At 46.5% G+C, this 24,261-nt stretch overlaps 1 protein-coding gene across 10 annotated transcripts in view; it reads left to right on the forward strand.

Moving 5' to 3' along the window:
- Window positions 1-24,261, forward strand: part of MVB12B (multivesicular body subunit 12B) — a 188,894-nt gene that overhangs the window by 56,722 nt on the left and 107,911 nt on the right. For all 10 annotated transcript variants that reach the window (XM_023628891.2, XM_070251263.1, XM_070251260.1 and 7 more), the window contains exons 3-5: window positions 9,498-9,605; window positions 14,666-14,762; window positions 21,870-21,999. In XM_023628891.2, the coding sequence (XP_023484659.1) occupies window positions 9,498-9,605; window positions 14,666-14,762; window positions 21,870-21,999 (335 nt within the window). The remainder of the gene's footprint in view (window positions 1-9,497; window positions 9,606-14,665; window positions 14,763-21,869; window positions 22,000-24,261) is intronic.

Genomic DNA, 24,261 nt, shown 5'->3' on the forward strand with positions numbered 1-24,261 from the left:
AGGCGGCTTAGTTGGGTAGCTGATTTACAAAGTGTTTGTCAAGTTTAAATCCAGAAGATCTTTATTTCTCACCCCATCCCATGCAGTCTTTTAAATTGTTGTTTTTCTTATTATGAAAGCTATGTAGAGTCAAAAGGCACAAACTTCCAGTTTAAAATAAGTAAGTCATGGGGATGTAATGTACAGCATGGCGACTATAGGTAATAATACTGTATTGTATATTTGAAAGTTGCTAAGAGAGTAAATTTGAAAAGTTCTCATCACAAGAAAGCAAAATTCTGTAACTGTGTGATGCTGGCTCTTAACTAGACTTAGCGTGGTGATCATTTCACAATGTATACAAATATTGAATAACTATGTTGTACAACTGAAACTGACATAATGTATGTCAATTAAACCTCAATTAAAAATTAATTAATTAATTAAAAGAACAGTGGAAAAAATACCCATAATCTCGAATGTGTAGAACCAAACAGTGGTAATGCTTTGCTTTCTATTTGTCTAGGTCCTTTTCTATGTATATAATTTTTAAGAAACAAAATATGAGGTTGTCCTATATAAACCATTTTGTAACTTACTCTTTCCCCTGAAGTTTCCCTGGTGGTCGGTCTGTGTCCCCAGAGTTGTTTAAAAAGGCTGCTGAGTCTTCCATCGCAAGGATGTTCTCTAATCCTTCGACATTGATCATTCCCCACTTTTGCCCTTACAGACTGTGCCTCAGGGACCATGTGGGGCGAACTTCCCATCTCACCAGGCTCCAGTCACAGAGCCCTGCTTTCTGTCCCTTTAACCCGTCAGCCTTGTTCCCATCGTCCTGTCTTCGCCTGAGCCCCACGTGGCCCTTCCTCGAGACTCGCTAATGACAGTTTGTGCTTGTCATCCAGGTGTCAGCACTGAGGCACCTTCTCAAGAGAGGACCTCCCGGTCACCCCACCCGGTAGCCTCTTCCTTCAGTCACTGTCCCCATTCCCCCATTTTATTTTGTACAGAGCGCTTACTCCGCTCTAAAATTACCTTATATATTTGTTTGTTTATGTGTTTCTCGTGCGCCTTCCCACATCGAGAATGTAACCCCTGTGGGGTCAGTGGCCAGGTCTGCCTTGTTCCCCTCTCTGTTCTCTGCACCTTGATCGGTGTCTGGCACCCAGAAGCTCACTATGAATGAACAAACAATGACCGCACTCTGTGAACAAAACTGATTGTTTCCTTAGACTCTGCCCGGAAGTGGAATTCTTTGGTCCCAGGGCATATATAATCTTCAGGCTTTTGATGTGCGGCGCCAAATTAATATTGACGTTGTACCATTTATACTCACTCCAGCAGCAACTGGCGTGCTCATTTCCCCCTAGTCTCTCCAGCACTGAGTGTCACCATCTCACGCTTTTTAAAGTGTCTTTGTTAGTTTGATAAAGATAAGTGGCATCTTGTCATTTGAATTTAATAATTACATTTTATTTTATTTTTTAAATTAAATTTAAAAATTTTAAATTAAATTAATTTTAATTAAAAAAAAATTTTTAATACTAACATGTTTTTCATGCTCATTGGCCATTCGTATTACTCCATCAACTGCTGGTTGATGGCCACAGCCCATGTTTTGACTGGCGTGTTTGTCTTTTCCCTGTTGTTGCCTTATACGAGCTGTTTATATGTATTCTCTCATATGCTTTCTGGTAAGAATTTTTTCCCCACTTGGTGTATCATGGACATAATTCTATATATGTACATACTTCATCCTTTCTAAAAACTAAATAGATATTCTGTTGCATAGGTATGCCATAATTTATTTAACCAAGACCCTTTTGTTCCTCAGGTTCCCCACCTATAAGATCAGATAGTAACTGATTATTACTCATAGTTACTTGTAGGGTTGTTGTGTTAAGTGAGTTACTAACACTAATGGCTTACGGACAATAAAACACTTAGAGCAGGTCCTGGCATGTGGAAGATGCACAGTGAGTGGTAGCTGCTGCTGTTATCCACGTGGAGGGAGAGCGCACTGGAGGAGGCTGGAGAGCGGAGTCGTCTGTGCTGATGGCATCGAGTAGAAGTCGACGTGTCCCTCCCAGTGAGGTCCCGAGCCGCGTGGGTGGGCCTCAAATGAACCGAAAGTGCTTTCTCTTTCCAAGGTCTGCTCGCTTGGACTTTTCTTGGTCTCTGTGTGGTTGCATCCTTGCAATACCACTTCCTCCACCCCTCCCTCTCACATGGTGACCTCAAGTACTTCTGGGTCCTGCAAGCAAAAGAGTGTGGTTAAAACACTGGGCTTTACCTGAACGTATAGGACCTTTTAAAACCATTAGGACTATGAGCTTAGACTTAAGTCTCACAAAATAAGTCATTTCAGCGTTAAAATTAGTTTTGCCAGTTTCTTCTTTGCTTCTGTCATCAAAGCGAAGCTCTCTAAACCTTCACGCTTCCGAAAGTGTTGCAAGCGTTCTCGTCTCTGCAGCACTCAGCAGGATGGATGCTGTGTGTTCTCAGCTTCCTTTCACTGCGGAGATACTGGTGGATCTCTAAACGGGCCCCGAGTGGTTCTCTCTGTTTGGGTGGAGTCCTTCTGATGCTTTCCAGATAGGCCTGCACGTAGCTTGTCCACTGTCCCAAAGGCAGGGCCCACAGGTGTCCTGGCTTTGACCCAGGAGGTTGACTGACCTTTCTTGGGCTGAGCGGGGCAACTCTGCTTCCTGAGTGTTGAGGTGGTGGAGGTAGGAGCGCAGTCTGGGCTTGAGACCAGAAGATCCACCTCTCCTCTCACCACTGAGTACGTTTACGTAAGTTCTCCAAGCCTCATCTTCTCATCTGTAACCTGAGGAGAGAAACAGTACCTATGTCATTGGGTTGTTGGGAGAATTCAGTGGGAAAATGCACATAATGTGCTTAGAGCAGTGCCCGGCGAACAGTAAGTACTCAGCAAAGATTCCAGCCCTACTACCTGTCCTTAAACCGCGAGGATTTCTTACATTTAACCTCAGGGGTTCTCTTACATGCCCCGTAGGCCAGCTATAGGTAGCCAGTCCCGCTGCACAGTGGGCTGTTCAGGGCTTCTGGAACACACATTTTCTTTCGTGGCTGCTGCACGTGGTCCAGAATATGAGGCCTGAACTTGAGCCAGAGAAGGAAGTCAGAAGCCTGGGCTGTGCAAGACTGAGGCCTAGCCCGGGTCGTGAGCAGGCAGCTGCTTGAAAGGCTTGTACAGGTCTTTGCGTTGCTCCTGCAGGACCAGGGGCTGCCGCTCACAGGGACTCCCCCTCCGGCATCCTCACGTTAGCTCTTGGTGGACTCCAGCAGTGGAGAAGGCCGGAGTCAGCTGCACATGCCCCTTTTGGACGTTGTCACACACTTGGGAACACACTGAGGATGTATGTGGGACTGAGGTCGGGTTGCTCCTCCAGGAGCCTCCCTGATGGGGCTGACGGTAGTGGTGTGTCTAGAAGGAATAATAATACATTCCCATACTGTCTTCTGTGAGACATTTTCCCAGCCCCCTGATTTTTTAAAATTAAAATTTGCTTTTCTTACAAGAAAGTTATACGTACACAATTTAAAAAATAAAGATTACTAAAAAGCTTGTTAGAAAATATAGCTCCCTGGGGCCCCGTCTCTCCCTTATACACTCCCAGGAGGCAGTTACTTTCAACTCTTAGATTTTTTTCACTTCGGATCTTTATCTCCGTATTTCTAAATAATTTGATTAAACTGCTTATTTCTTGATTTATCTATCCTACACATTTAATTCTCTTATCATCACCCCCCATCAGGGGGTGTCACAATTTTTGGTAAATCCGTGTTTTCATATTATGACGGTGCACACATCGGGCACCACTAAATTAAGTACTGTACCAGGAGGAGATTTTCTTTGTTGTACAACCTTCTCTTTTCCTTGGAATTAGTCACTGACTCGTTCCTTTCATTTGCTTGTCTGGGTGCCTACTGGTTTTCACATTAGGATTTTAAAGTTTTCTTTTTAACTTTTAAGTTAACGAATTATGTTTTCAAACAGCTTCATGTCTTATGTCTTTATTTTTCTAAATGCTCCAATACGCCTGTCCCGTGCCCATTTACACATTTCTTCCCGGCTCCAAACGCTCTCAGTTCCATGTTCCCCTCCCCGCTCACAGGTGGCCCCCACCACCGTCTCTTCTTTTCCTCCCGCTGCCGTCTCACCACTGTCTTGGGTGGGCTCTGTTCCCGGTGCTCGTAGTTTCCTCTTTACGGCTTTAATCTCCAGTTTTGTTGATGCACACACTGGCCGGTTCCTAGGAAAGGGCCCGCGAAAGATAAACTTTTTCAGTGCTTGCACATCTGCAGAAGTCTTTACCCTCACGCTTAATTGATCATTGGTTTAGATGGAGAATTCCAGAATTCCTCAGAATTTCGAAGACGTTGTTCTTGTGTCTTCTAGTTTCCAGTGTTGCTGTTGGGAAGTCTGACGCAGTCTGATCCCCATCTCTTTGTCCGGGACGTGCGAGTTCTCTCTGGAAGTTTTAAAGGTGGTTTTTTTTTATCCCAGATTTGGTGGTTTCTCTGTTATTTGGCTTTAAGCTGAGTCCTTTTCATTCACTGTGCCGCCACCTTCAGGACCTCGTGAATAGGGGGGCTCACCGTCTCTTCCATTTCTTATTTCTCTTTCTGGAAATTTCATTAGTTGGATGTATTGATCTTCAGTTTTCTTAGGTTTTCTTTCTTACCAGTTTATCTCATCTTTGTGTTTTATTTTCTGCAAGATTTCCTCGATTTTTCTCGTCCAGTATTTTTTTCAATTTTTTATTTAGCTATAACTTTTTTATTTCTAGGCTCTTTATATTGTTTTTTTTAAAAAAAGTTTTTTCCCCGCAATATTCCATTTCTGTTTGGTGGTTGTAATTATATTCACTCATCCCTCTGAGGATGCTGATTATAGGCTTGGCTCTTTGTTCCTTAGCTTTCATTGTCTCCTCATGTTATCTGTGCTGTCTTCAAGCTGCCCTTCTTCTAGTTTGGATCCTGTCTTCATAGCTGAGACTTCCCCCAATGCCTGGTGGTCCCTTGTGGTCAGTTTATCTTTAAGGGCCGGGCACTGGCTCCTGGGGTTGGAGCGTGGGGGTGGGGCCTGTCGGCGGTGGGGTGGGGCCTGTGGGCTGGTGGGCTGCGCAGGAAGGTGACGCAAGGGGGAGCCGACTTTCTCACAGGAGATCCCCCCACCCCCCAACCCCCAATCAGTGTGCTTGTCTGCTCCCTGGCGCTGTAGTTTCTCCAGAGACAAGTCCTTCAGTATCCAGCATTTAGGGAGATATTTAGGGGATTCAATTGCCTGGCTGCCAAGATGCCAGCAGCAGAAGGAGGATGAGCCCGGTGGTGGCAGGGGAGCAGCCCACCCTTCAGTGTGCATGGTTCACCTGCTGTTTTCACTCTGGAGCCTTACTTCCTCCTCCTCCTCCTTCCCCCAGGGGCTGGTGGTCTGGAGTCCTGAGCCCTCCTGCTTCTGGTTCTGCAGAAAATACTTCCGAAATGGGGGTGGGGACCTGGGTGTGTAACCGCGCTGTTTGTAGACCTGTTCTGGTCTGCCTGTTTCGGCCCTCGACTCGCACCCTCCGCCCCCATCCCCAGGGGTACCTGGCGGCTCCACGACTCTGAGGGCGAATCATGAGCCCCCTCAGCCCTGCTGAATCCCGTAGCTTCCACTGTCCTGTCTCCACACATTTGCTGGCGCCTCTCTTGAGTCGTGCTCCTCCCTTGCTCTTTATTTCAGTGAGTTCACACTTTCTCCACTTGATTGCCATTTTAGGAGAATATTGGCAGAGAAGCCCCATGTGTTCGATCTGTCGCTGCCCACCTCCTCCTCCTCAGAGGCAGCTCCTGTACGCGGGGACTGCTGGAGAGAGGGAGGGTATGAGAGTGTGAGCGTGTGCATCCGTGTGAGAGAGTGTGTGTGTGAAAGACGAGTGTGTATGTGTGTAAATGTGTACGAGTGTGTGTGAGACTGCGGAGTGTGAGCGTGTATGTGTGACAGACACTCTGGAGGCACTGCAGTCAGCAGTAGCATTGGACAAACTCCAGTCGCTTTGGGAGCAAGGCAGATACAGACAAGGAACCAGAAGAATAAGTGGCCTCCTTGTTGACATGAGTGCGTGGCCTCACAGAGCGGTGATTTTAAAGGGGGCGCACTCAGCTCAAGGAATTAAATCCTGGAAATTTCATTTTAAAAAATTCTTATGACCTTACTTGGGTAGCTGTCAGGGTATGTGGCTTTTCACTCTTTGCTCCTGACTGAATGGCTGATTCGTTCGTTCATTCCTTCAGCGAGTTTTGACTGAGTCCACAGGCAGGCATTGTGCATAGTGCAGGGGCTCAATGGCGATCAGAGTGGGCATCGTCCTTGTCCTTGTGAAGCTTATTCTATGGTGGGATAGTAGGGGCAGGTAAATGTTGATCACACAAGTACGTAATGTGTGTTTGAAGACAAGATCTAGTCCCAGAGATGGGGAAGGAATCCCAGAGGACTAGAGGTTGGAGCTGAGCCCAGATGCAGCAATTTAGGACTTTAAGGATGCTGATGTAGCGTGGTGTCACTTTAAATATTTGGTTCCATGTTGGACCAGATGTCCTCATTTTTCGACATGTGAGCACTGGCTTTATGGATGCTCCCGGGTGAGCACTGAGGCAGGCTCACTGCTCTAACCCCAGAATCTCGCCCCCCACCCGGGCATTTCCCATCCCAGGACTCAGAGGCTGGCTGCTGAGTTTGGATGCTCAGAGTTTAGATGCGGACGCTCCACGCAGCCACCTGCCTCACACATAATTCATCTTGTAGGTCCTTAGCTCGTCTAACTCGAGGTGGGAAGAGCTTAGGTTAGCCAGCACGTTTATGTGGCTGAATTGGAAAGAAGCTTCTGGGTACATCTTATTGCTACAGGGGAGACAAGGCTGGGCATGCTGGCCTTGTCACACCAGGGCTGCTTCCCTGGTGCTCCGGACGAGCCAGGACCCGGGGCCTTCTCCCTCCCTGCTCCAGTTCATGGAGCCGCAGCCCGTGTGTGGATGCAGCCTGCGTGGCCAGGCTTCGGTGCCTCTGCATTCTGCCCAGATGCACACACACACATATGCACACACACACATACACACTCACACACACACTCTCTCGCTGGCTCTCTTTCCCCATTCCCTCCTTGGGTTAGAGGGCATTACGCATTTTTACTTTATTGCAAATGAGCCAGGCCTTTGGTTGTCCATTTTTAATGCTTCTCAGGCACGAGTTGGAGGACTAACTGCCAGGACAGAGAAGGGGCCTCCGAGGAAGGCCAGCCCATTGCCTGCTTTTTCCCTTTCATCCCTGCGCTGGCCTCTTTATCATATCAAGGTGTCTTCTCACTCAGAAACGGGAAATTCCAGCAGTGGGGCGAGAGGAGGGAATCATCATTTCAAACCCTGGAAACATAGCCTTGACGCAGGGTGCATACCTCCCCTCGATGGGATTTCCAAATATCCCGGGGAGCCCTTCTCGGCCCCCTTCCTTCTCTGTGGAAGGTTAAAGACACAGCTGGCTCTCTTTCGAGGTCCCAGCCTGTGGTTCCACGGCCTTTAGTGTTCTGCAGACTATTTTTTTAAGTTTATCAAAAATAATGCATTTATTATAGAGAAACCATATAGATTCCCTTATTTCCTAGTTCCTATAGCATCTTTTATTTTCACATTTTAATGGTTCTGAAATTCCGATGCATTTTAAAATAGGTTTGTACATTTTGATAAGATACTATTTCTTTTTTTTTCCTGAAGGGATGTTCTTTAAATCCTGTGGGTGATTCCCAAATGAGTACATCCTAGAATTGAGGAAATACAGTAAAAGTACCGTTTGGACAAGAAACCCCCAAAATCTTTTAAAACATGGAATCCATGGGAGAAAACAAACAAAAGGATCCTTGGTGGTGAAGAGTTAAATCTCATGTTTTCCAAGAAACTTTATGTGTGACCGTTGTGGGAGAAAATGCTGATGAGGCCCGATCCCAATCCATCAGGTTTCTTTCTGCGGGGGTGACATGCTTGGAGCAAACAGTCCTTAAAATGATCTCCAGACCATTCCTCCTTCAGACTGCAGGTCACATGTATTTGCATATTTAACACAAGGACCTTTCTTTTCCCTTTGTTGCGTTTGCTCATTTACAATTGCTCAATTTGAAAAAAAAAGAAAAAACATTTTTCTTTTGCCAGTTGGCCTTCGGGCTTTTCTGAGACAGCCTCAGAGAACATGGCTGTGTGGGGGCTCTGGGAATGTCCCAGTGGAGTGGCCCGCCCGCCCCCGCCCTGTGGATGGGGCAGTGCTGTGGGGCCCCTGGCTCTGCATAAAGCTACTCAGTGTGGACGTGGGATGGGGCTGAAGCGAGGCGGTTTCTGTGTAAAGAATGGAGGCGCTATCCGCAGTTTGTCAGATGGCCGGGAGCTTGTCAGATCACAGCCTGTGTCCCAGAGTCTAACGCTCAGGACAAGCAGGGAGGCGTCCGAGAGCACACGGCTGGGAGGCTGCTTCAGGGTCCATCCCCAAACCGGCTGCGCCCTCAGTCTTCCCAGATGTCCCCTCGGGTGCCAGCCGCGGTGTGGAGTGTTGATTATTCCTCTGTGCCATGCTGGCAGTGTCATGTGAGGCTGCTGAGTGAGAAAGCAGACCCAGCCCTGACAGTCCATTAAGAGAGCAGTCTGGAAAGATGTGAGAAGGAGACCGTCCTCGTCCAGCCTGCCCTGTCGTCTCCAGTGTCATGTAAACCCTTTCCCACAAAGCATGGACCGTCACACCCTGCAGTCCGGCGCAAGGTCCTTCGAGACTCAGATCCAGGCTGGCTTTATCCTCAAACGCTTCCTAGAGAAGATTTCTGCAGCTGTCTATGGGAACATGGCTTCTTAGTGAGACTATTAAAAAGGACCTGAATCTCTTTTTATTTTTCTATCATGGTACAGTTTCCGACCTTGAATACCACTCACAGAGTTTGTACCAAGAAGATACAGTGAGGAGCGAATTTTCCTGACCCCCTACCCCTCACGCCCCAGTAGAGAGTCCCATTGACCGAAGCGCCCTGGCTGGCCCCGGGAGTCCTGGAGCAGGAGGCCGCGTCAGTCTCTCTACAGGCGGTGCCCCTCTCAGGTGGCATTTCACACCCCATTGGACTTTTGTCTGCGCCCTGTACCGTCCCCCGAGTAAGTGGTAATGAGCAACTTAATGTGCTGACTTCCCCAATCCCTTCTTGGTCCATTATAACCAAAGTTGCTCTTTTCTCATTAGAACCATTTTTGTCAGGGTGTCTTTAATCAATGGCTTCCCTGGGGACTATATTTTTAGAAGTTGTATTTTTCACACTCTCCGTTTTCCCCTCTTGGAAAATCTCTTCCCAGTGCCTGGTGAAATGGACTAATGAGATGCCGTGAGAGTTCGGGCCGGTGTTAATTGGCACAGGTATGAAGAAGCTGCTCGAGCACCCCTTCCTCCATCCCGCCTCACCTGCCGCCCTCTGCTCTGTTCTCTGCCCCAGGTCGCACAGACAGCAGATGGTGTGGACGCTGACCTCTGGAAAGACGGCCTATTTAAATCGAAGGTTACCAGATACCTGTGCTTTACAAGATCATTTTCCAAAGAAAATGTAAGTCTCGTGGCGGTTTCTGTTTGCCGAGTGAGCACATGATATTTACATCCCTGTTTAAAACTTCCCCATTCTTTTTTGTTGTGGTTTATCTTCATTGCCATATTAATTTATCTGTGGTTTTAGTGAACTGGGTAGAATCAGCAGCCAGCGCTGTGTTTCATTTATTAACAGTATTATTAGCCACATACCCAAGTATACAGTGAATTCCATTAAAACGTGTTCTCAAAAGGAAACCGGGAAATTTCTCTCACAGCTCTCATTTGCCTGCCTTTCCTCCAAGTAACAAATCACAGGGTAGTGTGGACATGAGAGTTCTCCAGCAGAGCTGGATTTAAAGCCGACCGACGCATGGAAGCGTAGCTGGAAGGATGCGCCATGGCCTCCCATTTTCACACACAAGGCCTTGTTCCAAAATGACTGACTTTCTCCCTAAGTCTCTAGGTGACATGTGACGTGTCGTGTGTCTGCGGATAGTAGCCACATGTGCCGGTTTCTTCTAGCATGCTGGTTTTAATACTTGGGCCCATAAGTGAGGAAATTTCAAAGATATCTACTAAGGCTTTTCCGATGAAGTGTTTTAATAGGTGGCTTCGAAAAGAGGAAAGTAGCTTTCATGACTCTCCGCTCTGGATGAGGCCTGTCCTGGGCACGCTACAAATACCCCTCTTCCATCCTCAGGGCAGTCTGTTGAAGCATTGGCTCCTTTCCTGAGGTCAGAGTTTTCGTGCTTGTCCGAGGTCACGGGTCTTCCCTAGCCCCAGGTAGGGAGCAGTCAGATTTTCATTTTCAGGGATACCATTTTGATTTTTTGGCCTAAATGTTATTTGTCTCTTTCTGAAGCAAATATTTATTTTTAGAAATATTTTAATTTTATAAATGTTATTATAACAAAAATATATATTCATGGTTTAAAAAGAAAAAAAAAATAACTTCCAACATCCTCATTCAGAGCTTGAAAAGGGAAAAGTAATGGTCTGTCTCCCTGTCACATACTCCCCCAGGCCCGTGGTCCCGTCTTGGGGGTCCTTGCGCGTCCCCTCAGCGTTTTCTGGCTGTGGACAGTCCCAGGGTTCTCCGGCCTGCATTCTCTTCCACCAGCTGTCCCTCTTGTTTGTTGGTAAATCTTTGTTAGGAAAATTACTCTTAACGTGCTCAGGACTGGGGAAGAAGACGTTGCTTTAACTTTTTCCCCCTAACTACGAGAGTAATATATGCTTGTTTCTAATGGAGTAGGGCCAGTGCTGGCGCGGAACCCTGGAAATCTTTTTCATCCAGGCGGGGAGGCGGCTGCTGAGCCTCCGATGAGTCTGAGCAGGTCCCTCGGGCTTGCGTGCTGCCCGAGGAGCCTCCGAGGAGCAGGTCTGAAGGCCGGGTTGCCTGTCCAAACGTCAGGCGCATGCTGTCGGGCTGGTGCCCCCATCGCCCCATCCTTCCCTCTTGTACCCACAGCCAGACACACCCTGCGCTCTCCCAACCCTTGTCCCTGGGGTGAACCGAAGCCCTTTTTTGAGACTATTTATATTTTTAGCTTTGGTCACCTCTGTTCTGTCCGCTGGCTGCTGTTTTCTGCAGAAGGTCAGCGTGGTCACTGCCACTCAGGGCTGTAAGGACGAACTCCTGAGGATTCGAACAACTCCTCTTCACACCTCGCACTGCTCAGTGGTTTCAGGTGTTCCTACTGCTCCCTGATCAGCCTTTGCGTCTCCTGACTGAAGAGGCTTCCATTCAAAACTGTGGCTTCAGAGGACAGCCACGATCTCTTTGATTGTTAGTGATTTCTGTTTTTGTGACATTTCCCATGAAAGCTGTGGGATATTGATACTCTAGGCCAGAAGAGTCCCCGATCCCTTGGAGTGGGGACAGTGTCCAGTCTAAACATGACGGAGAGAAGTCACAGGGCTTGTTAGTTTTGGGGGTCATGGTAAGTGTATTCTAGAAAATGTATTGACTTAGCATTTGTTGAACGTATTAAAGAGATGTTTACTGAGTGCCTACTCTGTGTCGTACTCTGTGAGGGCTGGGCGTGGCGGCGTGGGTTGTGATGAAGGGATGTAAGATGAGGACAAGGACAGTGGGAGAATCCTTGGCCTCTCTTTTGAAGCAGTGTAGGAAATAGGCGTATTTTGTTTTCAGAAAAAGAATGAATGGGTCCTAAAGTGAGATCCATGGGGATCCAGTTCAAGAGGGCCACAGGAGCCAACTTGCTGCCTGGGAGTAGAGTAGGAATGAGACATATTTTAAGCTATTACAGCCAGTCTGTCCTGGCCCTGCTGTCAGAGCCAAGCCTCTGCATAGCATAATTTTTTACAACATAAAGGAGGGACGTGGGATCTCAAGACTGGACAGATTCTTAATTAGGTGACTTGAGACTCCCAATGTAGGAGTTTTGGGAGACTCCTTTGGAACCTAAATTCCTTTCCCCCAATAATGCTATTAATACAGAAACCTGGCTTTGGAGTGACATTGCTTCCTGGGGAAGGATCGAGATTAATTGCACTTTTCATGCCCTGTACTTTCTGCATTACCTGTAATAATAATGTACATAGATTAGGTAGGGAGGATATTAAACAGAAGGATTTATGAACATTTGAATATTAAGTTGGTTATCTGTGGCTACCTTAAATGCAAGGTTGTCAAAAATAATTACAGTATACTAGCAAATACTGGCTACCAGAGACAATATAAATACCCTGAGTCAGTGCATATTGGGCCTTTGGCATGAATCATTTGCTCAACAAGGATTGGGAATACGTTCTTCATATTTATGAGGAGGAAATGAAAGAGAGCATGGGATGGGGGAGGGGAGAGGAACAAGCAAAATTAATGGTGTCGCAGACCTACGGTATTAAACCCCGAACAGCGGCAGCCCCGTGCCAGAGGGACCACACTTGGACTGCGGGAAGCTTTGACAGTGCAGCCTCCCGTTTTGTATGCATGGGAGGGTTTTTCGATGCTTTTTTTTTTTAATGGCTGCACCACTGATGTTCTGGTTTTATGATCAGGGACATTTGTAGAGTGTGGAGGGTGAGGTCGCTAAGTGGTTTGCAGTTGACTTCTGGAAAACCCAACTTGTCAAGTCGAAGACATTTGAGAAGGATATTGATGAATGCCCATCCATCTACGGGGCAGGAAAACATACCCAGTTGTTAATTTCTCAATGCAGAAAGCAGTGATGACACGGAAAAGCAACTGCCAGGAGAAAAAATTATGATAGATTAGATCAGGCGATTCTGAAAGCAGCTGATGTTTGCCAGCTAGGTTAACGGTTCAAACCCTGCCCACGCGGTCAGAGATTTATTCCGCATTAGCAAGGGTGCCGCTTGTGCTTTGCTGCGCTGCGCCGTGCATTGTCTTCCTGAGGCCCAGCTACCTGAAATGTCATACTATCAAATTGTTGGCAAACACAGTGGTTCTGAGAGAAAGAAACAGTTTTGTGACAACAGTGCCATAAAGACACCTGTCATAGTTTACGCTTGACACATTGACCTTCATACTTAAATTTGAAGAATGTATTTCATTTGTGTACTCTTGGTTTATCATGCAGTTATTAAATATATTTTAAGTATTTTTATTGATATAGTTTAGATTTGTCATCCAAGCAAATCCAGTTTGATTGCTGATTCTGAGTGGCCCACCCTGTTAAAAATGTACCAAAAAAACATCAACTTATTCAGCAAATAATTATTGAGCACCTACTGTGTGCCAAGAACTGTGCTAGGCTTGAATTTACTGTAGTAATAGAAATAGTTTTGAGTCTCATGGTTCTCATGGTCCTTCAGCTCTAGTGGGGAGGCAGATATTAAACAAGTAGCCTCACAAATATGCCATTGTAAATTGATATGGAGGAAAACAGAGAGTGCCAAGAGAGAATGGAGCAGAGAGTTTAGATGGTAACAATCCCTGGCTGGCTTCCAGAGAGTGTTGGCCCTGAGCCAGAGGGGTGAGGGGGCTGGGGCCCTGTGCAGAGATGGAGGTGCAAGCCCTTCTCTGAGCAAGACAGAAACAACGGCCTGGGAAGCTGTTGCGGAGGGCAGAGTGACGGGCTGGCCAACCCGATGCTTGTCCAGGGACGTAGACCCAGTAAGCTGAGAGTGTGCTAGTGCAGGGCTGCTGGGGCTGAGTTGCTTCTGGAAAATGGGCGTGCAAAGTGCATTGCCAGCATCCTAACGGGAGAGATTTGAGATCGGAAGCCGCAATTCTTTCCATAACCGACTCTCACTAGAGGGGGAGCCAGGCTGCAAATGACTGACGAGTTTAGTGAAATCTCCAGGGTGGCCCCACATGTCTAAGTTGCAGGGCGGCTATCTTTCTAGCTCGTTTCCAGCCTGAAATGCGAGCTGCAGGTGCCAGTGTGTTCGCAGAGCATCCCTTTTCGCAATTATAGAACGGGGTGTGCTGTCTTTGGAAGATGTTTTTGCCCTGGTTACAGAAACTGTGCACTGTGGACCCCATATACTACCACTAAATAGAGGCCTTAAGAGGCCCTGGTGCATGTCATGTTAGAAGATGTGTAACATTGAGGCAGCAAGTCTTTCTGCTCTGTACTGGTTTATGATCCTTGGGATTTTACAGAATGTATCTAAAGTGAACTGTGCGTCTGTGCAGACTGGCGATTACGATTGCTTCTCGGTTAGGGGTAGATGCAGCTCTCTCCCCTCCAGCGACTGCTCTAGGAATTTGCTCTTCCTAAAACCTACTGACCCCAGAGCTGATGCTCCATCAGGGCTGAGTGGCAGCTGGTCCCGGGACGCGTGTGCACAGCTGCCCTCTGCTGGGCTCTGTATGTCTCACGCATCTCCTCACTTGCTTGTCTGGCTAACCAAGGCCCACGTCTGAGTGAATAGGTTTTGAGGTTCCGCAGATGAAACTCCTTCCCGGGGGCCACCGGAGTCTCTTTGTAACCGCTGGGGAACATTAAGTGGCACCTACTCTAATTAACCTGCTGTCGTAAAGCTGTGAGAGTCATTGTGTTAAATATGCATCTTGAAGCCAAAATGGCAAACCCACCACAGGCGTGTTCAGATTAATAGTCTGTATCTCTTTTCTTTCTTCCCAAGAGTCATTTAGGGAACGTGTTAGTGGATATGAAGCTCATTGACACCAAGGACACTCTGCCTGTAGGCTTCATCCCCATTCAGGAGACGGTGGACACACGTGAGTCACCTTTTAGTACCACTCATCGCAGCGAGCGTTTTCTTCCTCCAGGTACATTTGTAGATATTTTTTATGTGCATTTTTCTTTGGAAACATTTTAGGAGGCCTTACCGCGTGCCCATGAATAAACCCTGCTGCTTTTGAGACATATGCCTGACTTGGTTCTCCAAGGAGTTTGCAGCGTTCTGGGCAGCGACATGTAAATGGGCAGAATGTCCTTTTCTCCTAGCAGGATGCTCCCTGCTGAATCGACTCACGAGGGAATGGAACGAGTGACACTGGTTATAGTCCATCCTGAGTCCGTCCTCTGGTGTTGCTGAAGCCAAGCTTGGACAAGACCCAGAAGCAAAAGGAAAACAATCAGAAGACGCCCAGGCAGTACAAGTGCAATGTTGTCCCATTTCTGGCTCTCGGAGTGAACAAGAAACGCCAGAACCAGACAGCCTGCAAGCTGGGTGCCCAGGATTCAAACGGGAGCGACTGCTCTGCCCGCTGAGCGATACCGAGTGGAAGCGAATGGCTGAAGAGTTGGAAGCTTCTTTGGGATCCCGGAGGGCTTTGAGGTTCCTGTCATGCACGGCAGCTATTAAATAGTGCTGGAAAACCCCTGGATATTTGAGCCTTCTCATTTTGATGTACTCTAACTTGTTTTCATTTTTAATGACTTGTTACCAACTTTAGGATATCTACAACAATGACGCTGTAAATAAAAAACAAATACTGGGAATCCTGTCTTTATGACACACGATTCATTTATGAAATTCTGTATCTCATTCTTTATCATACATTCTTTGTCCTACATTGTTTTTCCATAGTTAGCCCCCTTTTGAACTCGCTATTTTTTGCTGTTTTCCTTCTAGCATTTCATGTAGACCAGACTTTCCGTAGCTACAGAGACCCCACATAGCTGTTATTTTAATGAAACAGTGGAGTCCATTGTGTAGCATACTTTTATTTTCTTAATAGTCTTCTCACTTTTGGACGTGGGGCTGCTTTAACTTCCTGGTTATTATATGTGTTAGCTTCTAATTGTAATAGCTGATATTTAGCCTGTATTTACTGTATGCCACCCCTGGTGATAAACGCTTTATGTGCTTGATCTCATTTAATCTTCAGAAGACCCCTATTTGGAAATGGGTATCGTTATACCCATTTCACATATGAGAGAAATGAGGCACAGTAGGTACTTGGGGATTAAAGAACTTATCCGGGGTCGCACATAAAGAAGTGGGGGGGCAACTGGAGTCCACATGCCAGTCTGACTCCAGCCACACTTTTAACCACGGTGCCACTCTGTAAGAGCATATGTTTAAGCACCTTTTATAGACAGATTTTATATATTTATGTATAGGGTTTTTTTGGTGACAGCTTTATTGAGATATAATTCACATACCATACAATTTATCCATTTAAAGCGTACAGTTGAATGGTTTTTAGTCTATTCCCAGAGTTGTGCAACCATTACCACAATCAATTTTAGAGCATTTTATCACCACCAAAAGAAAAACCCCATACCCATTAGCAATCACTCTCCATTTCTCCCCAACCCTCGCCTCCCCACCCCCTGCCAGCCCTAGGTAACCGCTAATCTACTTTCTGTATAGATCTGCCTATTCTGGACATTTCATATAAGTCAAGTCATACAGTATATGGTCCTTTGTGACTGCCTTCTTTCACTTCGTATAACAATTTCATAGCAGGTCCATGTTGCAGCTGATATCAGTACTTCATTTCCTTTTTGTTACCAAATAATATTCCATTATATGGATATACCACATTTTGCATATCCATTCAATTGGTGGATGTTTGGGTTGTTTCTTCTTTGGGCTATTATGAATAATGCTGTTGTGGACATTCATGTACAAGTTTTTGTGTGGACATATGTTGTCACTGCTCTTGGGTATATACCTAGGCGTGGAATTGCTGGGTCATATGGTAACTCTGTATTTAACATGTTGAGGAGCTGCCAAACCCCTTTTCAAAGGAGCAGCACCATTTTACATCCCCACCAGCAGCGTCTGAAGGTTCTAGTTTCTCCACATCTTCACCAACAGTTGTTATTGTCATTCTTTTTTCATTCTAGCCGTGTTGGTGGGTGTGAAGTGGTGTTTCATTGTGGTTTGGATTTGCATTTCCCTGATGGCTAATGATGCTGAATATCTTTTCCTCTGCTTATTGTTCACTTGTATTTCTTCTCTGGAGAAATGTCTAAAGGACCAATGATAAATCGGTCCTTTGCCCATTGTAAATTGGGTTATCTTTTTATTATTGAGTTGTGAGAATGTTTTAATATATTGTAGATATATTATGCATCTAGAATACATGTAAATCCTTTATCATTTATATGATTTGCAAACATTTTCTCCCATTCTGTGAGAAATTTCATTTTCTTGGTAATGTCCTTTGAAACACAGAAGTTTTTTATTTTGATGGAATTTTATTCATCTGTTCTACTATTGTTGCTTGTGCTTTTGGTGTCATACCTAAGAAACCATTGCCTAATCCAGGGTCACGGAAATTTATGCCTGTGTTTTCCTCTAAGAGTTTTATAGTTTTAGCTCCTTACATTTATGTCTTTGATCCATTTTGAGTTAATTTTTTGTATGTGGTGTGAGACGGGTCCAACTTTATTCTTTTGCATGTGAATATCCAGTTTTCTCAGCAACGTTTGTTGAAAAGATTCTTCTGTCCCCCACTGAATTGTCTCAGCATCCTTGTTGAAAATCATCTGACTGTGATGTGAGGGTTTCTTCTGGACCCTGAGCTCTCTTGCGTTGATCTGTATGTCCTTCCTTATGCCAGTACTACACAGTCTTGACACAGTCTAGCTTTGTAGCAAGTTTTAAAACCAGAAAGTATGAGTCCTCCAACTTTATTCTTCTTTTTAAAGGTTATTTTGGCTTTTCCGAGTTCCTTGAATTTCCATGTGAATTTGAGGATGAGTCAGCTCGTGCCAAGAAGCCAGCTGGGATTTTGATAGGAATAGCATTGAATCTGTAGGTCAGTTTGAGTGTGTGTAGATTGTGAGTGGTTTCCTTGTGATAAGGTCCAAGTACTTGAGGCTCCTGGGTCATAGCTCCTCTGTGGGCTGCCCACAACCTTCGTCTGCAAATGTATTCCTCATCTTCATGCACCCGATACTTTACCCAAACCAAGCTACGACTGCGCCCCCTTCACGCTCCTGTCTTTTCTGCCTCTACGAACTTGCTTTCTTGTTTTCCTCCCTGAGATACCCTTTCCCTCAACTCTGAATGTCTACACCCCGTATCTTTCAAGGGTGAGCTTCAGTTCTTCCACGCACATGAAACAGTCCCTGATCCCTAGATACCAGTTTGAAGCCGGCTCTCTCCATTCTCCACAGTCAGCTAAGATTGATGAATGCCTAGTGTAGGCACTGCAGGCTTTGAGATGGAAAGATGAATAAGATACTGGCCTTTTCCTCAAGAAGCTCAGTCTAGTGGAGGACTTGGACCTACAAACAAGGAATTGCCTTACTACATAATTAGATAGGGCTGTAATCAGTTGGAGGTCAGGGGCCCTGTCTGCATTCTTTACTGCTTTTCATCACCCCTGGCCCAGCACACATCTATGGAAGGGAAGAAGGGAAGTAAGCACCTGCAAGTTACAGCGGTGGCAAGCCAAAGGGAGTGATCAGTTCTGCCTCTGAGTTCCCATCTTTCCTCCATTAGGACAAACTATGGTTCGGCATAGTGGGAAGAACGTGGGCTCTGGAGTCAAACTCGCCTAATATTGAGTCTGGTTCTGCCACCTGAAACTGTGGGACTTGGGGCAAATGACTTCACCCTCCTGGGCCTCAGTTCCCTCATCTGTAAAATGGGGGGAATATAACCCACCTCATCATGTTGCTTTTAGCTTGTATTGTAGCCTTTGATATGTTTTCCTCATGTCTTTCTCTCTTTCTTTGAGGACAAAGCCTGTGTTTAATTCATCTTTGATTCACCTAAGGTAGCTTGCTCAGAGGATGGGATCAATAAAGATAACTCTCTGTTGCCAAATGAACTTCCAGAAATACCAGCCCACAGTGCCACTCATGATGTACACTTGTCCCTGAGTTCCACAGCCCTGCCAACATAGGGTTTAAAATTTTTATTTTGTTTTACTATTCAATTTTGTTTAATTTTCACTTCATCGTTTACTAGCAAGACTGAACATCTTCACAGGTGTTTGCTACTTTTGCTTATTCTTGTGTGACTTCTCTGCTAAGCACTAAAATTGCCTTGTAGACTTATATTAATTTCCCACTTTCCCCCATGTTTTTCTTAGTTTCACAGTTTGCCTTGGTGTTTGTTTTTGACGACTAATTGACTTATAATGTCTTTATATTGATAGACTCTAGAGCCCCAAGGGATTGCCCATTCTGCGTTTTCCTCTCAATTTGTTGAAGCAGTTAAGACAGGAGTCTGTCTGGGTCCGTGGTCTGGCTGCTGTGGGGCCACGGTGATCCTCTCCCGTGACTGGGGGTTGTTGCCCTGGGGACATTCTGAGGTTGGGTCCTGGCATCTCCAACATCTTATCACACAAGGAGGGTGGATTAGGGTAGCCTGTTCATTTCAGGTCCTACTGTCATTTCCTGGAGCCCTTACACCAGGGACAGGTGAGCCTGAGCTGACCAGACAAACCCATAGTCAGCTCTATGCACTTTGAGTGCATTTAAAGCCCTGATTTTATCAAGTCAGCCAAAAAGATGAGACTCCTGTAATTAATGGGAAATGTAGTTTGTTGCAATCCATATAGTACTTAAAAACTGGAAGACCATTTTAGTAACGTGCTGTGTCCTTTCTCCGTGTTCATTTGCATGACTGAACACATTTCTGTTGACTCTGTGTAATATGTTTACTTAAAATTAGGCCTGTTTAAGCGTGTGTAATTAGTGGCTCCATCTCTTACCCCGAGTTTGCTGTAGATGGAGGAATGGAGCAAAGAGCAGCCTGGCAGACGCACGGAAAAGACCTGCACTTGCGTTTGCTTTGAGGCAAGGTCTCACTTCGCACTTTCAAAGGCCGGGTCTTATCACCTAATAGCTTTTGAAGGCGCAGGGTTGCAGTGGCTGTTTTCTCCCAGGACGCCATCCCTGCCTTGTTGGGTACAATGTTTGGGGTGTGGATTGAGGACATTGTTGCTCACAGCTTATAGATCTGATCTAACCCTCAGTTTCCTCGCCTGGGAAAGGAACCCCCAAAGTTTCCATCTGGCTCTTTACAAGACAGCCAGCCTCCCCCAAATCACGGCAACAAAACACCACCGCTGATTCTAACCTCTCCCCCCGCCCCCTGGTAAAATCGATACTAGCACCAGGAATGCCCTTCCCTCCTCATTCTGCTCCCTGATTCGGATGTGCTTATTTCCTGCCAAAGAACTGAAAGGTCTTGAAAATCATGGCCAAACACGGACATAAATTGTGTGCTGGAGGCTTACTTGTGATAACGGTGATAAGAACATTCGTGGCTGTTCTTTATTGAGCATTTACTGTGTGCCAGGCGCTGGGCTGAGTGAAGCATCCGTGTTACCACCTTTCATGCACCCAATGTCCCTATGGGGTGGGGTTTCATTAACCCGCTTTTACAGATAATAAACTGCGGCTCAGAGAAATCAAGTCACTTGCCTAAGGTCGTAGTGCCGGAAAATGGCAGAATTGAGACTTCAACACAGACCCACCCGACTCATGTACTGAGTGGCTGCAGTTGATTGAAATTCGTGTTTAAAAACGACAAATGAAGAAACCAAAAAACACCTGGTCGGTCACCACTGGCGGCTGCTAGGGCACCGACTTATTACTCTAAGACTTGATAAATAAGTGAATCACGTGTTTATCTTTCCTTTCCTCTACAAAGTGTATTTCAAGGAGACTAAGTAGACGAAGAAGAAAAGTTGCTTTTTATACAGAAGAATTCCAGCCAATACATGCAGAAGGAATGACAGATTCAGAAAACCACCATTTTAATGAAATTATGGATCTAGGCAACCGTCCTCAGGAGATGAGGACTCTGCTCCAAAAACAGTTTCGTGGACTTTATAACCGAGGCACCAGGCCGACACCACCGGAACCCACCGAGGCTGGCACAGCTCGACTCTGTGATGTGACGCCGTAGGACGTACGTGCACCACCTGTGACGTGTTCTTGCCTAGAGAATCTAACCTGAATCTTATCGAGCCGTTTACAGGAAGTACAGGGAGTGACCCACTTTCTCCAACCTGCCGGTGCCCAAAAGAAAAAGGGAGGGTGGAGAGGTTGTTACAGAACAAAAGAGGCTCGAGAGACCTACCCAGCCAAGTTGAGTGCATAGAATTGTTTGCATCTTGATCCAGACAAACCAACAGTTAAATGACATTTTTGAGATAATGGAGAAAACTTGCATTTAGACTATCTATTGGATGATATTAAGGAATCGTTCATTTTGTTAGGAATGATAATGGCATGATGCTCATATTAAAAAAAAAATTATTTGCCGTGGATGCCCACTGAGATATTAATGGGTGACATGACATGGTGATAGGGATTCGTTTTAGATTCTCCTGCAAAACTAAAGGGGGCTGGGGTGGGGAAGACATGAAACCAGCTTGTCCACTGTTGACAGTGTTGAAACTGGATGATGGGAACACGGGGATTCATTTTACTGTTCTCCCTGCTTTGGGGAATCTTTGAAGTTTCTATAATAAAAAGTAAGAAAGAAAAAAGTCCATGTGGTAAAATGTCTTAATCCTCAGGGTGTCCGTGTGTATGTACCTGCTGGCTTCAGTGGTGAGCAGATGTGGTTGTGGCTTTTAGAAGCCCGGCCCCATGTGTGAATTCCAAGCTGCTTCTCCTTGCAGAGGTGTGTGTACCTTGGGAGCCCCTTCTCGGCAGGGGGTGTCTGGGGTCAGGTCCTGAATGCTGAGCAGGGTGACTGGCGTCCACTCTGCAGTCACAGCCTGTCCACTGCAGCCCTGTGGAGGGCAGGAGGGGCAGAGCCCTGTCCTTCTGTTGGGTGACTTGGATGACCGGTCACTTCTGCTGCCAGGAAGGGAACGTGACAGGAGACGCGGTGTTCAGAATAGAGATGCTGGCATCTCTGGAAGACTCATACCTTTTCTTGTCCTTTCCTTCAGAGGAAGTGGCTTTTAGAAAGAAGAGGCTGTGCATTAAATTTATTCCACGGGATTCAACCGAAGCTGCAATTTGTGACATTCGGATCATGGGCCGGACCAAGCAGGCCCCACCTCAGTACACGTTTATCGGGTAAGTCTTAACAACACAGATCTCATCTCTTCTCTCTGCAGAGAGTGCTCAGGTCGCCCCCGGGGATGAAGCCCAGGGACCTCCTGTGTGACCCACCAGGCTCTGGCCACCTGCCTCTCGTCAGCCTCTCTAGCCTTGGCTCTCATTGCTCCCCTTCCTGCTTATGCTACAGCCAGTCCAAAACGCCAAGCTGTTGACCTCCAGGCCTTTGTTCATGCCGCTTGCTCCATCCAGGGGCCTTTCTTTCCCCTCATCCTCCTCAGTATTCACCCTCAGCCTCCTCTGGGGCCTTTCCAGGTGCCTGAAAGCAAAGGTGTTCTCCCCTTTGTGACCACCAGGCCTCAACTCTCTGTCCTGTTTATTCACCCCACTAAAGTTTTAGGGGCACCCATTTTGCACCACTGGGCCAAAGACCCTGGATATGGTGATGGATGCGGCAGAGAGTCTGCTCTCACGGACTTGGTGTTCTGAAAGGGGGAGACGAGCAGCAAACAAACGAGTGAGGGAGGCCATTTCAGCTGGTGACGGAAATGACACACGATGATGAGTTGGGGGGTCCAGAAGGCGACGTGTGAGCAGAGACCTGAATGTCTGGAAGAAGCCAGCCATGCAGAGATGCGAAGGCAGAACCTTCTAGGCAGAAGAGCAGGTGTAACGCGGGGATGGGCGAGGCACGCTGGGGCAGAAAGCAGCCCCGGGTGGCTAGAGCGGGCGAGCGAGGAGTCGGGGATGAGGCCAGCGGTTGGCAGGACCTTGTGGGACATGGTGGTGGTTTGGATTTTAATCCGGGTGCTCTGGAAAGCTGTTGGAGGGTTCTGAGTAGGGGAGAAATGTGAATGTTGCATGACCACGTGATAATTCCGTGTCCAGTTCTTTGGGCTGATGTTGTCTTCCCTGAGAAGCTGAGGGCTGGGCCTGTTGTGTCCTGTTCGCCCAGTAGCCTCACTACAGGGCATGGGTCTGGCTCTGTAGCTGTTTCGTAAACGCTAAGTACAAGGAATCTCAGGATTTCACTCCAGATTCTTTTGATTGTAAGTGATGCAAAACCCAACCCAGACTGGTTTAAGCAAAAGGAGGAATTTGTTGACTGACATAACAGCAGAGTTCAGGGGGCAGGTTGGCTTCAGGTGTGGCTGGAAGTAGGCGTTCGGAGGACGTCACTAGGGTCTAGTTTCTCCCTCTCTCCTCTTTGCTCTGATTCCTTGGGGTGGACCCCATTCTTAGACGTGTTCTTCCCTAGAGTGGAGGAGTGGTGGTGCAGTGGGTTCGCCTCCTTTTCCTCCAGGTTCAAGACCTGAGGCGAAGAGCAACTCCACGTTCTTGATAATTCAAACAGAAGTTCTAGAATTCAGTCTCGTTGGTCTTGACTGATCTCACTGGGGTCATATGCACCCTGAACCCATCACTGCTACCTGGAAAATGTCATTCTCTCTCTCAGGCCTGAGCCGGAAGTGGAGTCAGCTCCATTGGAACTCAGGGACTAAGAATGAGGGGGTAGCTGCCCCCCAAATATGAAGAGGTGGTAAAAAGTTGGAAGGCAGGGGTGAATAGATGCCGATGTCCAAATGATAATAGATGTTCGTTGTGCTCAGTCTCCTGAAATTCGAGTCTTTCCAGTGAATCAATGTGGTCGCTGGTTTTTGGCCCCCTTGGCTATGTGCCTCTCTCTGGCCGGCTGTGCAGGCATCTCGCCCGTCCCCGTGGGTCCCCACAGGTGAGTTCTTCCTCCTGGATCTGGGTTGTGCTGTTATGGTTCTCGTTCATTTGCGCCCAGACCTCCTCCTGACTTTGAAATCCAGGGCCTTTCCCCGTATACTAGACGCAGTCTGGGCAACAGACAAGAGCTGCGGTGTTTGCTCCAACCATGCATGGGGCAGGTGTCACAAAAATAGAGGTGATGCTCCTCTTGGTGCACATGGTCTGTGCGGAGTCTTCAGCTGTGGAATCTGAAAGCTGTCTCAAGATTTTGTGGTCCTTAAGAAGGACTCTGTTATCATTCCCTTCCTAAACGCTCAAAAATCCTGTTTTGCAACATGGTTTAAACTAATTGCATAAACAGGATTATAGGAGTAGGAGATAGTTAAGAGAATAACCATACTTCAGGTGCCTTAGAAACAGCCATTTACATACAAATAGTAGAAGCCAACAATTTAATAATGAGCTTTTAAAGTCTAATTTCAGTTACTATGTGTATTTTTAATTACAAACTATACTACTTTAAAAGATTTAATTTTTAACCAATTTAAACAGTTCTAAAGCATA

Source organism: Equus caballus, chromosome 25, assembly GCF_041296265.1.
Source record: "Equus caballus isolate H_3958 breed thoroughbred chromosome 25, TB-T2T, whole genome shotgun sequence".
NCBI lineage: Eukaryota > Metazoa > Chordata > Mammalia > Perissodactyla > Equidae > Equus > Equus caballus.